This window comes from Eucyclogobius newberryi, unplaced genomic scaffold (assembly GCF_026437365.1).
Source record: "Eucyclogobius newberryi isolate DKJ021-1_F unplaced genomic scaffold, fEucNew1.0.hap1 SCAF_3, whole genome shotgun sequence".
Lineage (NCBI taxonomy): Eukaryota > Metazoa > Chordata > Actinopteri > Gobiiformes > Gobiidae > Eucyclogobius > Eucyclogobius newberryi.
The window spans coordinates 26989805-27003120 of record NW_027315945.1 but is presented as its reverse complement, the minus strand read 5'-3'; the positions used below and the strand labels follow the sequence as shown (position 1 = coordinate 27003120).

The window sequence follows — 13316 nt, the reverse complement described above, 5'->3', positions numbered from 1 at the left end:
TAGAGCATAGAAACAATAGAATAGAGTAAGTACTGTAGAACATTACAACAAAGCAATAGAATCTCCATTGAGACGAGCAGTTTACGGACTGTCCACCAGAAAAAGCTATCTACAAAATGCACCTTTAATTTGAAGTAATAGCACTTAAGCATTACAGTCACGTAAGAAATTTATCCACGGCCTAAACCTGAATCTTTTTCTTTAGGTATCTCACAGTCATTGAAAACGCTCTTGCCTGTGGAGAAACTCTTCTGATGGAGAACATTAAGGAAAAGTTGGACCCAGTCTTAGAACCACTGCTGGGCAAAAACACCATCAAAAAAGGAAGGTCAGTGGTAAATATTCAGATGTATTTAGAAGAATACACAAACAAATTTGACACAATTGCATATTTTAAATGTGATATTAACAAAAAATCAAACACATCATCACAGCAACTGAATGGCCAAAGAGCCTTATTCAGATCATTATACTGTACACAGGCCAAACGACATGCTTTCTCCCTGTTGAATAGTCAATATGCCCGCAGCCTCTCCACATGTGTCAGTGGTACGAGACAATAGAATCAGATTTGCCAGATGGTTGAATCTCAGTGAGCTCGAAAATGCCACTAAGCGAAGACTGAACGCGTTATTATGGCCCGCTCTTTAGATTATAAATGAATTGGCCGCACATGCTCGGAATCCCAGAGGGCAGCGTATTGATTGGCCCCTCAATATTGGTGATAGATTTATATTTGTGTGTTCATATTGTTTAGGTGTGATGAATATTGAACAGCTGGGCCAGAGTGTAAACGCTGGATTGGGACCGGTCATGATTATGTATAAGAAAATTGTCATGCTGCGCACTCTATTTGGTGATTCGGTGCTTTTTATACATACATTACAACAATAATCATCCTGGAAACAAAATGACGGATCACTTATTGTGCTACACGTTCACAGACTGACTAAATATTAATCTACACAAGCCGCAAGTAGCTAATATTTGTAGGAAATTGAAATGGCCACGTATTGATACTGTTCTTTTGAAAAATCTTTTTCTTGCTTCATTGAGCGTCTTTCCCAAGTCCTGTCCATCCAGACGCAACTATTCATCTCGGCAAATCTGATTATAAGTTTATCCCCTGCAGATGACCCGCGCACTTGTTTCTGTCGATGATTAATAAAATGTGCCGCGCTGGCCGTGATGGATCTGGTGGGCTTCCACTGCTGAAGTTCATTAATAATTGGAATGTTGTAGAGTGTGAAGTAATGAATACTAATTATTCCTTTCATCGCTGACGGAAGACTACAAGCCAATCCATCAGCGCAGACTTTAATTTGGTGGAGTAATGGTTCTATCAATAGTACGGTAATTCTGGCTTGTGAAGATATAGAGTTGAACCGGGCCTTGGCCATGAGGAACCTAGGTGTAAAATTGGGGCCTTTGCCTGACATCCTGGGGGGTAATTAGAGGCAAATGAAAAGCCACCGGGTTCGTCATGCTAGTACTGCTAATTTAATTGAAACACAGGAACAGATAAATATTGGCTGTTGAAGTGATAATGTCAGAATTATCTCTCTGCAGAAAGACTAAACGAGTGCAATAGCCATAACAAGCCTTTTGGAATTTGGATTAAATGTATCAAAACCATAGCATTAAAAGTGTAATGAATCAAAATGATGAGAAATGTATTTCACCCTGGAGAGACTCAGACACAAAAGCAGAAAAGATGTTTTAGCGAACTTTATTGCAAAATTTATTTGGCGCTCAGACCCCGGTGGAAGGCGTAGCGATCATGGGCACTCCATGATCTGATTGAATTAGATACCTTCCCCCCGGAGCCTGGAGGTGGTAGATGTGGAGAGACGGTAGAGAGAATAATAGATGCAGAGGAGGAGCAGGGGAGGTGGTGGGTCGCAGATACGGTTTGAAGTGACTGAGCCATCCGCCTGAGCGCTTAAATGCCACCGCCTGTGCATTGATTGGAGCGGGGAGGAGTGACTGAGAGCGTTGATTGGGGATGAGGAGCAGGTGTAGGGGCCATGACGCGGACGTCCCCCGTCCTTTCACCCTCCTTCTTGGCCGGGAAAAACTGCATAACCTCTTTGGGATAAGCGCAGAAACCTGGAAGAGTCCATGGTGAAGTGAGGGATCTGACTCTCACAGACGGACAGGCGGACGCCCGCTTGAGTGCGATGATGGCGCTGGGGAGAGGGGTCCTTCCATGGTGGCCGACGCAGATTTAGGTTAGGTCTTCCAGGTGAACTTACGCAGGCTTCATTTCTGGGGGTCTTGATTGACTGATAGATAAGTAAGTTACAGTGCGAGTGTTGTATACATGCGTTGGCGGTGACGTCATACAGCCAGGACTTCCCCATAGCGGCCATTTTAAAAGGGGCACGCGATATATAAAAACCAACGCGACTGAATCCTTTTCTACGGCATAATGAGCTACGAATACTTTGATTCTTTAGACGATAACGGCAAACTAAGGTACACGACAAAGCTATCATTTCTTGATCAGTCAACAGAGCAATGTCCGAACAGATTAGGCAGGTTTTTGGCATTTTGGCCTCATTTTTCCTGGATTTCGTATGTAGTAGACGTGCTGTTGTGCCCCTTTCAAAATGGCGGAATCGGTTCCCGGATGTGCGAACGCATGTATTAGACGGATTAATATGTTTTTAAAGCATGACTACATTTAATTACCAAGGGGATCGAGACTAATACATTGCCCTGAATATTTTATCTATTTTTTTCTCCCACTGGACTTACTGATATTGAAAGCTTGTGTTCCAGATACATTCAAATTGCAGGCAAAGAATGCGCGTACAACAGCAGGTTTCGACTCATTATGCACACCAAGCTGTCCAATCCGCACTTCCCTCCGGAGCTGCAGGCCCAGGCTGCGCTCATAAACTTCACAGTGACTCCTGTGGGGCTGGAGGAGCAGCTCCTCGGGCAAGTCGTGTCACGGGAAAGACCAGATCTGGAAACACTTAAGGTAAACACATCAAAAAATCAATTTAGGAGAATTGAGAACAAGATAATTATTTGAAATTGCTTTGTGATTACTACTTTAGCTGGAACTAACCACGCAACAAAATCACTTCAAAATTGAGCTCAAGAGGTTGGAGGATGACCTGTTGACTCGGCTGTCAGCGGCCGAGGGCAATTTTCTGGGTGATATTTCTTTAGTCGAGCAACTTGAAAACACCAAAACCACAGCAGCCCTCATTCAGCACAAGGTGAGCTCATTAAACCGTGGGGAGCTTTTTTTTTAGTGGTGCGAATATACAAGTACGGTATTTAAATATAGTGTAAGAATGCATTGCCACTACTCCTGCAATTACTCATGCTATGTACAAGTTTGTAATCAGAGTTATTTGGGGCATGCCTGGGCGCCTAAGAGCTCATTTTGTGCAATTGGAACACACAGGTGGTGGAGGCCAGAGAGAATGAGACAAAGATCAACGAGGCTCGAGAGCTCTACCGCCCCGCGGCCGAGAGAGCGTCGCTTCTCTTCTTCATCATAAACGACCTCAGCAAGATTAACCCCATGTACCAATTTTCTCTCAAGGTAACATGTTTGCCTCTGAAACTTTGGAGGGAATTACTTATAAAATCCACAAAGAGCATACTTCTACTGTGCCTTTTAGTGTTGCTTAAACGCCGCTAAATCTCACTTACCTGTTATATAGCTTCATAAACGAACTGTATTTACAAATGGTAAGACAACAAAGCATTTTCACAAACCTTACCAAACCCCATAAATGTAATATTTTCAGATGAAATATTGATTTTACTGATAACAATTGTAATGTTGCTTTATTCAGTGTCTAAAAAATGTATACATGCCGCAACAGTTGACATCCCAGGTTAATTAAAATGCATCCTGCTGCTGTGATTGGCTGATCTGCATTTGAACGTGTGCATAAAAGTGTGTATTTTTTTTCCCTTTGGACAAAACGTTACGGACAAAATTGTTTATGGCACGCACTCCTAACCATTCCTCCTTTTTGGATCTTTTCCAGACTTTTAACTCGGCGTTTAACAAGGCCATGGAGCGTGCGGAGTGGCACGAGGACGTGCGGATCAGAGTGCACACGCTCGCCGAAGCCATCACCTACTCTGTATTCCTGCACACCAGCCAGGGCCTGTTTGAGAGAGACAAGCTAACCTTCTTGTCACACATTACTTTCCAGGTAAGGCGTTCAGGGGCCTCCTCGAAGGTGTGGTGCCCTGTCGTCCTCATCCGTCACAGCACTTTTCTGCCCCGCATTTACATCAATTAATTGCAATCAGAACGAGCATATGCTGCTATTGATTATCTCTCACACACCGCGTCATGCCGGCTGTTCAGACAGTTGGTTCTGACAAGGGGGTCGGTTCTGATGGGTCAATGCCATATTTTGTCATTGGGCTTTGTCTCAGAATTAACGAGCGTTGATGGATGTCATCGGGGACGTGTTTGGATAAAATGCAGTCGAGATTTGCAACTAGATTATTTTCGTCATTTTAATATTCAAGTTTGTGCAAGATTACTATGTATCCAAAATACTTTTTTATTTGATTCTAGTCTGTTTCTTATCTTACAGTAACTAAAACCATAATACATTTCCTGCTTTTGATTTGTTTTTTCCCCCAGATTCTCCTTAAGCAGGACAAACTTGACATCCAAGAGCTGGACTTTTTGCTGCAATTCCCTGTAGAGCCCAGCAAAGTTTGTCCTGTGTCCTTCCTCTCGCCGCACGCATGGGGAGCCATTAAAGTAAGTAAGATAATGAAAGTGTTTACAAGTCTTTATGAAGTATGTACCTTCATATTGTTTGGTTGTAGGCGGTCTCGTCCTTGGATCACTTGAATGGTCTAGACAGAGACTTTGAGACGTCGCCAAAACACTGGAGGAAAATAGTGGAGTCTTGTTGTCCCGAGAAAGAACGACTTCCTCATGACTGGAAGAACAAAACCTTACTTCAGAAGCTCATCGTCCTGAGGGCTCTGCGTCCCGATCGAATCACCTACGCTCTGAAGTAATGCTTTTACTACATGAGTAAACTCTTACTGCATGAGAGTACTACGTTCCTAACATAAATATACCACTTACAGGAACTTTGTTGAGGAAAACTTGGGTGCCAAATACACGGAGCCTGCAACGATTGAATTTGAGAAACTATATGAAGACAGCAGCCGCTCAAACCCGCTCTTCTTTATTCTTTCCCCTGGAGTGGATCCACTGAAAGATTTGGAAAAACTAGGTGTTTATTATTGCACATTACTGATGAGTTTATTTATTGTGTTTCTTGTTAGAATATTTTTTGAGAAAACATATTACTGGTATGTTTTTTGGGGTATTTATTATTAAACTATCATGATCAAAACATTTTTTTCATTGTAGACCACAATATTGATCCAAAACTACTTAATTATAGAAACAGCTCAATTGACTTCCTGTTCAAAACTGCAGAATTAATAAGTGGCATTTCATTGTAACAAGCAGCAGATTGTCCATCCATCCATCCATCCATTTTCTACCGCTTGTTCCCTTTCGGGGTCGCGGGTGACTGGAGCCTATCCCAGTGACTTCGGGCCTTAGGCGGGGTACACCCTGGACAGTGGCCAACTTGTCGCAGGGCCAACACAGAGACACAGACATTACAGACAGTTCACGCTCACATTCATTCACTAGGGCCAATTTAGAGTCACCAATTTTGCCTGACACATACATGTCTTTGGACGGTGGGAGGAAGCCGGAGAACCCGGAGAGAACCCACGGTAACACGGGGAGAACATGCAGACTCCACCCAGAGAGATCATGTGGTGTTGGTCTGGTCCGGGAATCGAACCCATGATCTCCTTCTTGGGAGGCAAGAGCGCTAACCGCCTTTGCCACCGTGCACCCAGATTGTATTATTATCATTATTAGCATTATTATTATTATTATAAACTTTATTTCTACAGGAAGGGCCCTTGAAAGCAACCTCTCATTTAAAAAAGAGCCCTGTTAGAACAACATAAAATCAAGTTTAACAAACAAAGAGTATATCCAGATAAAATGCCATTAAAACATTCAATAATAAAAACACAATACACACACAATAGGATACAATTATACAAAGAGTGCTGGCACAGTGGGTCATTTTTAACCATTCCTTTGAATTCATAAAAAGGTGTTACATTTTAATTTTCCAAACTGGGAGCAAAATTGCTGAAAGCCTTTTTTCCAAACTCTGTGTTGACTCGATGCAGCTGTTATTGAAAATATCCTGAGATCCCGGTGTTCAGCACCTGATAAATAATTAGGCAAAATGCCAACAACAAGCAGTTCTTTTCTGGCCAATGATTGCCATCCATGTAGGAGCTGGAGTCTGAATTTGTAAAGATATGTGGTAGGTGAAAACAGACATTTTCAGAGCATTCAAGCCTCAAATGTAGATTTACTCAAAATACGAGTTGCTAATGATGAATGAACATTATTATAACATGGTTAAAAGCTCTTAAACATTAAATTTACTAAATATGTTCCTTTAACATTTTGCTCTCTTCCAGGTTCAAAACTGGGCTTTTCCATTGACCATGGTACGCTCCATAATGTGTCCTTGGGTCAGGGACAGGAGGAGGTTGCTGAGCGGGCGGTGAAGAGCTCCTCTCAGTCGGGACACTGGGTCATTCTGCAGGTACGGAGCGTTCTGGTTTAGTCAAAGGTTATTGGTGCGCTCGTGCCAGCTCCTCTAATGATATTGTCTCACATTTGGAGCTGGGGAAATTAACTCAATTTGGTTCAATAAAATTATAATTGGCTGAACTAACTCTATAATCATTCCATCTAATAGGGAATCATCCAGTAGAGGAATTCTATTGGTTTTTGCTCCGCGTAGCCAGAGTTTATGGAAAAATATAGAAATGCAATAAAGAAAATCAAATAAAAAAGTATAAAAAATACTTTTTGTGAATTAGATTTGTATAGTTAATCTTGGAATGTTATTCATTGTAAATTACAAGTTCCAAAAATGCTCATTTAAAAATGGGTGTGTATTAATTTGCCTCTAAAATATAATATATAATATATAATAATATATCTAAAAAAATATTTTTGCACAAATTCACAGCCTCAAACTGTGGCGCACGAGCTGCTTCTGGTGGTACTCATTGTTCACTGCAGTTATAGTATTAATTTAGTATTAGTATTGTATTATTATATTGTCCTGTTTTAGACCTAGCTTATTTCCAGTGGTATTTTGCGAGTCAAATATTTCCTTACTCGTGGTGAAACATTGAACCACTGCAGTGTTTTTACATGGTTTTGTTTGTCCAGAATGTCCATCTTGTCGCGAGCTGGCTTCAGTCCCTGGAGGTTCTTCTGGAGACCACTGGCAAAAATAGTCACCCAAACTTTCGAGTGTTTATGACTGGTGAACCGGCCCAGAGTCCCGAGCATCATATCATCCCCAGAGGAATACTGGAAAACTCCATCAAAATCACAAATGAGCCGCCCACTGGGATGAACGCCAGTCTCCACGCAGCACTCAACAACTTCGATCAAGTAAGTTCACATCAGCAATTAACTAAAGATGTTAATTAAGGCTGTGCTCACTTCTGACAGCTTTTATTTGGTCCTGGTCTAGTGCAAATCTGGTCTCACTTTATCTCTTATTTTGCCCAAGAGTGACAGCAGCCTAAATATTGTGTGGATGTCTTGTGTTTTTAGGACATGCTGGACATGTGCTCCCGGGAACAGGAGTTCAACCTGATGCTCTTCTCCCTTTGCTTCTTCCACGCCAGTTTAATTGAGCGCTGTAGATTTGGTGCTCAAGGCTGGAACCACAAGTATCCGTTCAACACAGGAGACCTCACCATCTCAAGCAGTGTTTTGTACAACTACCTAGAAGCCAATACAAAAGTACTATTTTATATTTCTCATTTTTTCCCACTTAAAGGTGCGCTATTTAACTTTTGTCTGCCACCTGCTTGTCTCCGTGAAGATGATATTTCTTTGCCCAGAATGTTTCACAATATGGCATTCAATTGTTTTACATTTGTTCAACTACAAACTCTTCGAAAAACTTGAATTGTTACAGTGAGCGGAATCACCTTTCCACAGATCTGACATGTAAAGTGGCCGTGTTGCGTCACTTGCTTTTCTACATGGAGCTAGATAAATATAATGCCATATTGTGGAACATTACTGCTAAGAATTCTACGAGGGAATTTGCTGTAGATTTATTGACCTGGTTTGTAATATCGGTGTAATTACTGTTTTAATTACTGTTTTAATTTCTGTGCCTTCTCAGCCCAAAGGAACTGATTGAATTATATTTTCACTACAGCTTTAGAAAGTTGTGCCTTTATTCAACCCAATAATGTAAATGTTGTCAGTTGTTAAGACTTCAAGCCATAAATTGAACATGTATGAAATAAGTATGTAAATCCCGAACAAATAACATTTCTAATATCCTAATTTTTGAGTTTTTATACAGGCCTCTGCCCTCCATCTGAATTTATGACAGCAACAAGTTCTAACGTAAGCTTGACCTATAGTATTGGAATACACTCATTTGTTTTATTCCCGATTTTAAAACATGAGCCTCGTATTTTTCCTCTTGGCATTGGAACTAAACTATAATTTAGCTTTATTTTATCGAGACAAAAAAAAATCTATTCTCGGTTGATGCATCCCTCAGAACTATAATGATTTCTCTTAGAACTCGTATTACTCCGGTCACCACCAATTAAGTCTCCGAGGTGTTCTGCCCTCCAAAAAGGAATGCCCTTCATTATGTTAACCAAACAGTAACCTGTATGTGCGTATACAGAGGATTCATTAGGAGGGCAATGAAGCGTTCTCCTAAATGTAATTACATGCAGCCAATGTGACAGTTCACAACGCTACATAAATGATCACTGCAATTAGAGCCGATGAAGGAAGCAATTTGCAAAACAATACAGGTACAAATGATTGTGAACCTTCAGCTTTCGCTATTTGTTATGAATCACAGGCTCCTTTCATCCTCCTTCACCCTCACGGATCAGCGTCTCCCCGTGAGCAAGAGACGCTCCATCTCCAATTAGTTCAACGTGTGTTTTTCATGTCACGCAGATTATTTTTATGTCAGAAAACAATAAAGGAGTTTTGCAGATGGATTAACAAATGACAAAATCTTAAAACAACTTAAGTTTATTGATAATTAAGTCAGAGTAAATTTGCTGATTCACTTTTGATGATATATAAAATGGTGCTAGTCCATGCAGGTGCCGTGGGAGGACCTGTGCTACCTTTTTGGAGAGATCATGTACGGCGGCCACATCACTGACGACTGGGACAGAAGAGTCTGCCGCACCTACCTGCACGAGCTGATGAACCCCAAAATGGTCAGTAAATGTTCACTCCCAAATGTCAACTTCAAAACTGGTCAAATCTACATAAATATACAGTGTGTGTATATGAATGGTTGATACAAAAATAACTATGGTAAGACCAACTGCAGTTTTGTTACATAGGTCTTGATGTCCTCGAGGTAAAGACTGCCCTCTGGGGATGTAAACATACATTGCATTTTACTGAAGTAGCCTCATTCTGACTTGAAGAACTTGGTATTATCAGAAAGACAAATGAATGCATATTAGATACACACAAACTAAAACCATTGCATATGTGGGAAAGACGTCAAAAACACTGCATAACAATAACACAATAAAAGTGTGATTGAATATTGTCATGATGATAATTTGTATTTATCCAATCTAGTCCAAGACAACTTCATTTGTACAGCACATTTCATAAACAAGATAGTTCTGCACATAAAACCAATATGAAATAGATAATTAAAAACAATATATAATGAAAAATATGTCTAGTTTGAAGGTGAGCTGTTCCTCTGCCCTGGTTTCCCATCCCCTGCGATCATGGACTACAGCAGTTACCATAGTTACATCGACGAGCATCTTCCTCATGAAAACCCGACTCTGTACGGGCTCCACGCTAACGCGGAGCTGGAGTGCCTCACCGTCACCTCTGACGACCTGCTGCGGACGCTGTTCGAGCTCCAGCCGCACGACCCCACCCGAGGAGAGCGAGCGGCCCTGAACACGGAGGACAAGGTGCAGGAATGACACGTGAAACTGCTCTGAACACAGACGACTTTATCACTGACCTGACATGTTTCGACAGGTGAAGTCTGTCATTGAAGATATGGTTGACAGGCTGCCCGAGGAGTATAACATGGTGGAGATCATGTCCAAGACGGCGGAGAGGACGCCGTATGTTTTAGTCTGTCTTCAGGAATGTGAGCGCATGAACCACCTGTTAGCAGAAGTGCGCCGCTCACTGCATGAGCTGGACCTGGGCTTGAAGGTACCGCTCAGTATGAATGATTTACTCACAGTTTAGTATGTGATTCGTCTTTGTTCAAAGGGAGAGTTGACTGTCTCGTTCCGTATGGAAAGCCTTCAGTCGGCTCTGTTCTGTGATGCGGTCCCTGACTCGTGGGCCAGACTGTCCTGCCCTTCCACCAAAACTCTGGCACATTGGTAACCTCTACTCTGATGTGTCACACTAAACTATTGTAGAAGAACTATGTTTAAGAATCTAACTTAAAATCTAATGTAATATTTAATGATATAATATATTATTGTATATTTAATGTATTTATTATAATAAATCCCTGCCCACCTGGAATCAGAGTTATAAATGTGTTGATTGAGTCATTCTAAACGATTATACACATTTTGCAGGTTTAATGATGTGTTGTTGAGTTGTCAAGAGCTCGACAGCTGGAGCCACGACTTTGTTCTTCCTGCAGTTGTTTGGCTCTCAGGGCTCTTCAACCCTCAGTCCTTTCTCACAGGTGAACTCTTGAACTCTATAAAACCTCACATCACTGGTGCTCTATCAATTTGTACAATTATTACTTCCTATAGCTGTGCTTCAGAGCATTGCTCGCAGGAACGAGTGGCCTCTGGACCGGATGTGTCTGACTGTAGATGTCACAAAGAAGACAAAAGATGACTTTGGACATCCTCCTCGTGAGGGAGCCTACATCCACGGCCTCTTTATGGAAGGTCAGAGCTCTTTTATATTGTCCACCTGCCAGTGTTTCTTTACAGATGTTTACACCTGTTCTTTCTGTTGCCCCTTGCAGGCCACGTGCCATGTACTTATGTGTGTCTGTGTGTGTTTGTTTTCTATAGCGTGTGTATCTGCTCGTTTATGTGTCTGTTGGTCTGTATCTGGAGGATTGATGTGTCTGTGTTATATAGTGTATGTATTTCTAATTTAGATGTAAAATTATGCTTATTCCCTATTTTAGGCTTAATGTAACAGCTTTTCTGATATAATTACAGAAATGTTTCTTAACATGCACTGTCCCTGAAATAAATAAATCAATAATAAATGTGCAGCAATCATACTGTATGTGCTGTATGTATGTTTAAGATTGTGTCTGGTCTTCACAGCATCATGTCTTGTCTTGCAGGGGCTCGCTGGGACTGTCAGTCTGGAGTCATCTCTGAGGCCGTTCTGAGGGACCTGACCCCTGCGATGCCTGTGGTTTATGTCAGAGCCGTTCTCTCCGAGGAGCAGGAGCTGAAGAGCACATACGAGTGTCCACTCTATTGCACTAAACAGAGAGGCAACACGTATGTCTGGACCATGCACCTTAAAACTAGACAACCTCCTGCTAAGTGGATTGTAGCAGGTGTAGCTCTGCTGTTGTCTGTCTGAGAGACAGTCTAAAGTATTATCTTTAATATTCAGAGTATTCAGTGTTTTAGTGTCTGACCAACATGAATAGATTTGATCTATTTAATATAATGCTGGTTTTATTTGCACAAAATTATGTCAAGGCCTAAAACTAATTTAGCAGTATTACTATTGCTCTGTAAATGTGTTGTAGATTTAGGGATAAGGTAAATAAAGAACGTCCTGTTTAACCAATGCCAAACGTGTTGTGTCTGTGCGTGACACTGCTTAAGTGCTCCCTGGAGATGGTTGAGTCTGGTTGTGATTTGTTGGGAGCTTATGTCTCCATTTTAGACCATGTAATTCTGGATAGGGAGCATATTTTATTGGAAGGTCAAGATTAAAAAAGCACTCTGGCTGCCCTCTACTAACTGAATGATACACAATGCTGTCTGGAGGGCTCCCGGACAGAATTCCCAGGAGATTATGTGCATGGCTCCTATTGACTTTTAAATGAGGTGCATTTGACATTGACCTTTCGTACGGCAGAGCCAGAATACTAACAGACTAGTGTAATTCATTCATCCAGGCCTGATGAAGAGACCTATACAAAGGCTCTGATCGTGCTCTATGAGAAAGACTTCAGATTACCCATCCTTTATCTCTGCAGACTATCAGTATCAGATTTATTTGATATGGTCCAAATAATGCAGCTAACTTTTAATGGAGCTGTGCTATTATCCAGTTGTCTTTTGAACTGATTGAGTTCATGAAGATCCAGTGTCAATAGTTTGCCCAAGATTATTTACCACGTAGAATGAATCATGTTCAGTCTTGTCACCAACACGACACAGTCATCATGTCAATGAGCCTTAAAGTCAAGGCTGTCATTATGATTTCGGAGAGACCTATGCTCAAACTGATGGTACACATTTGATAAGAGACATTAGTCACATGCACTATCCAGAGATACACAAGACAATGTTTTCTACCCTGACAAACCGAGATAGAGAGATAAATTACACACACATTATTTTCTTTGGTGAAAATCAGAGGTGTTATCTTACCAAACACGATTTTCTCTTCTCTAATAACCGCTGTGCTGCTCTTAATTTTCCCCGACAGACGTGTGGACGACAGAGGATTGATTGGGTGTATTGTATTGCATGAGGAAAATGAAGAGGCAGCCTTCCTGTACTCTGTTCCTCTGCCCCAGCTCTTCCTCTCATTAGCGCACCACAGCAGCTAGCCACTAATTTGGTGACAGGGAAATGATACAGTGCCGCTGGTGTTTGGGAGGAAATGGTAGGGTACAAGGCCAAGCGCAGCAGGGGTCGTGCCACAGATAGTCATGTTAAAGGCCAGGCAGGACACCTGGCTGTGAGCTGCAGGGCATCTGGGTCACACAAAGTTCAACATGGCAACTTGCATAGAACTGCAAACAAGTCTAAACTGTGGATTCTGTTTGTTAATGTGGTTGACCAAGTTTCTTGAAGTGTTATTTATTTATTTTACATGGCTGTATTCATGTGACATTATTGTTCGCTTCCACACCCAAACCATTGCATAGTGTTTAGTGTGGACACTTCTCCCACCTTGTCTATGTATGAACGTGGGAAGTGGTTAGGGTCAGGCCATTGGAGCAGATTGGCAG

The 13316-nt window shown here is 41.6% G+C and overlaps 1 protein-coding gene across 1 annotated transcript in view; it reads left to right on the top strand.

Moving 5' to 3' along the window:
* The window catches only part of LOC140374548 (dynein axonemal heavy chain 11), a 37609-nt gene extending 25903 nt beyond the window's left edge, over positions 1 to 11706 (top strand). The window contains exons 59-76 of the mRNA XM_072461486.1: positions 206 to 328; positions 2785 to 2989; positions 3069 to 3233; positions 3425 to 3565; positions 4020 to 4190; positions 4634 to 4756; positions 4825 to 5018; positions 5095 to 5243; positions 6535 to 6662; positions 7301 to 7528; positions 7694 to 7885; positions 9235 to 9354; positions 9841 to 10083; positions 10154 to 10336; positions 10397 to 10512; positions 10717 to 10829; positions 10903 to 11043; positions 11457 to 11706. Coding sequence (XP_072317587.1) covers positions 206 to 328; positions 2785 to 2989; positions 3069 to 3233; positions 3425 to 3565; positions 4020 to 4190; positions 4634 to 4756; positions 4825 to 5018; positions 5095 to 5243; positions 6535 to 6662; positions 7301 to 7528; positions 7694 to 7885; positions 9235 to 9354; positions 9841 to 10083; positions 10154 to 10336; positions 10397 to 10512; positions 10717 to 10829; positions 10903 to 11043; positions 11457 to 11704 — 2983 coding nt within the window. The 3' untranslated portion in view covers positions 11705 to 11706. The remainder of the gene's footprint in view (positions 1 to 205; positions 329 to 2784; positions 2990 to 3068; positions 3234 to 3424; positions 3566 to 4019; positions 4191 to 4633; positions 4757 to 4824; positions 5019 to 5094; positions 5244 to 6534; positions 6663 to 7300; positions 7529 to 7693; positions 7886 to 9234; positions 9355 to 9840; positions 10084 to 10153; positions 10337 to 10396; positions 10513 to 10716; positions 10830 to 10902; positions 11044 to 11456) is intronic.
* The last annotated feature ends 1610 nt before the right edge of the window (positions 11707 to 13316 follow it).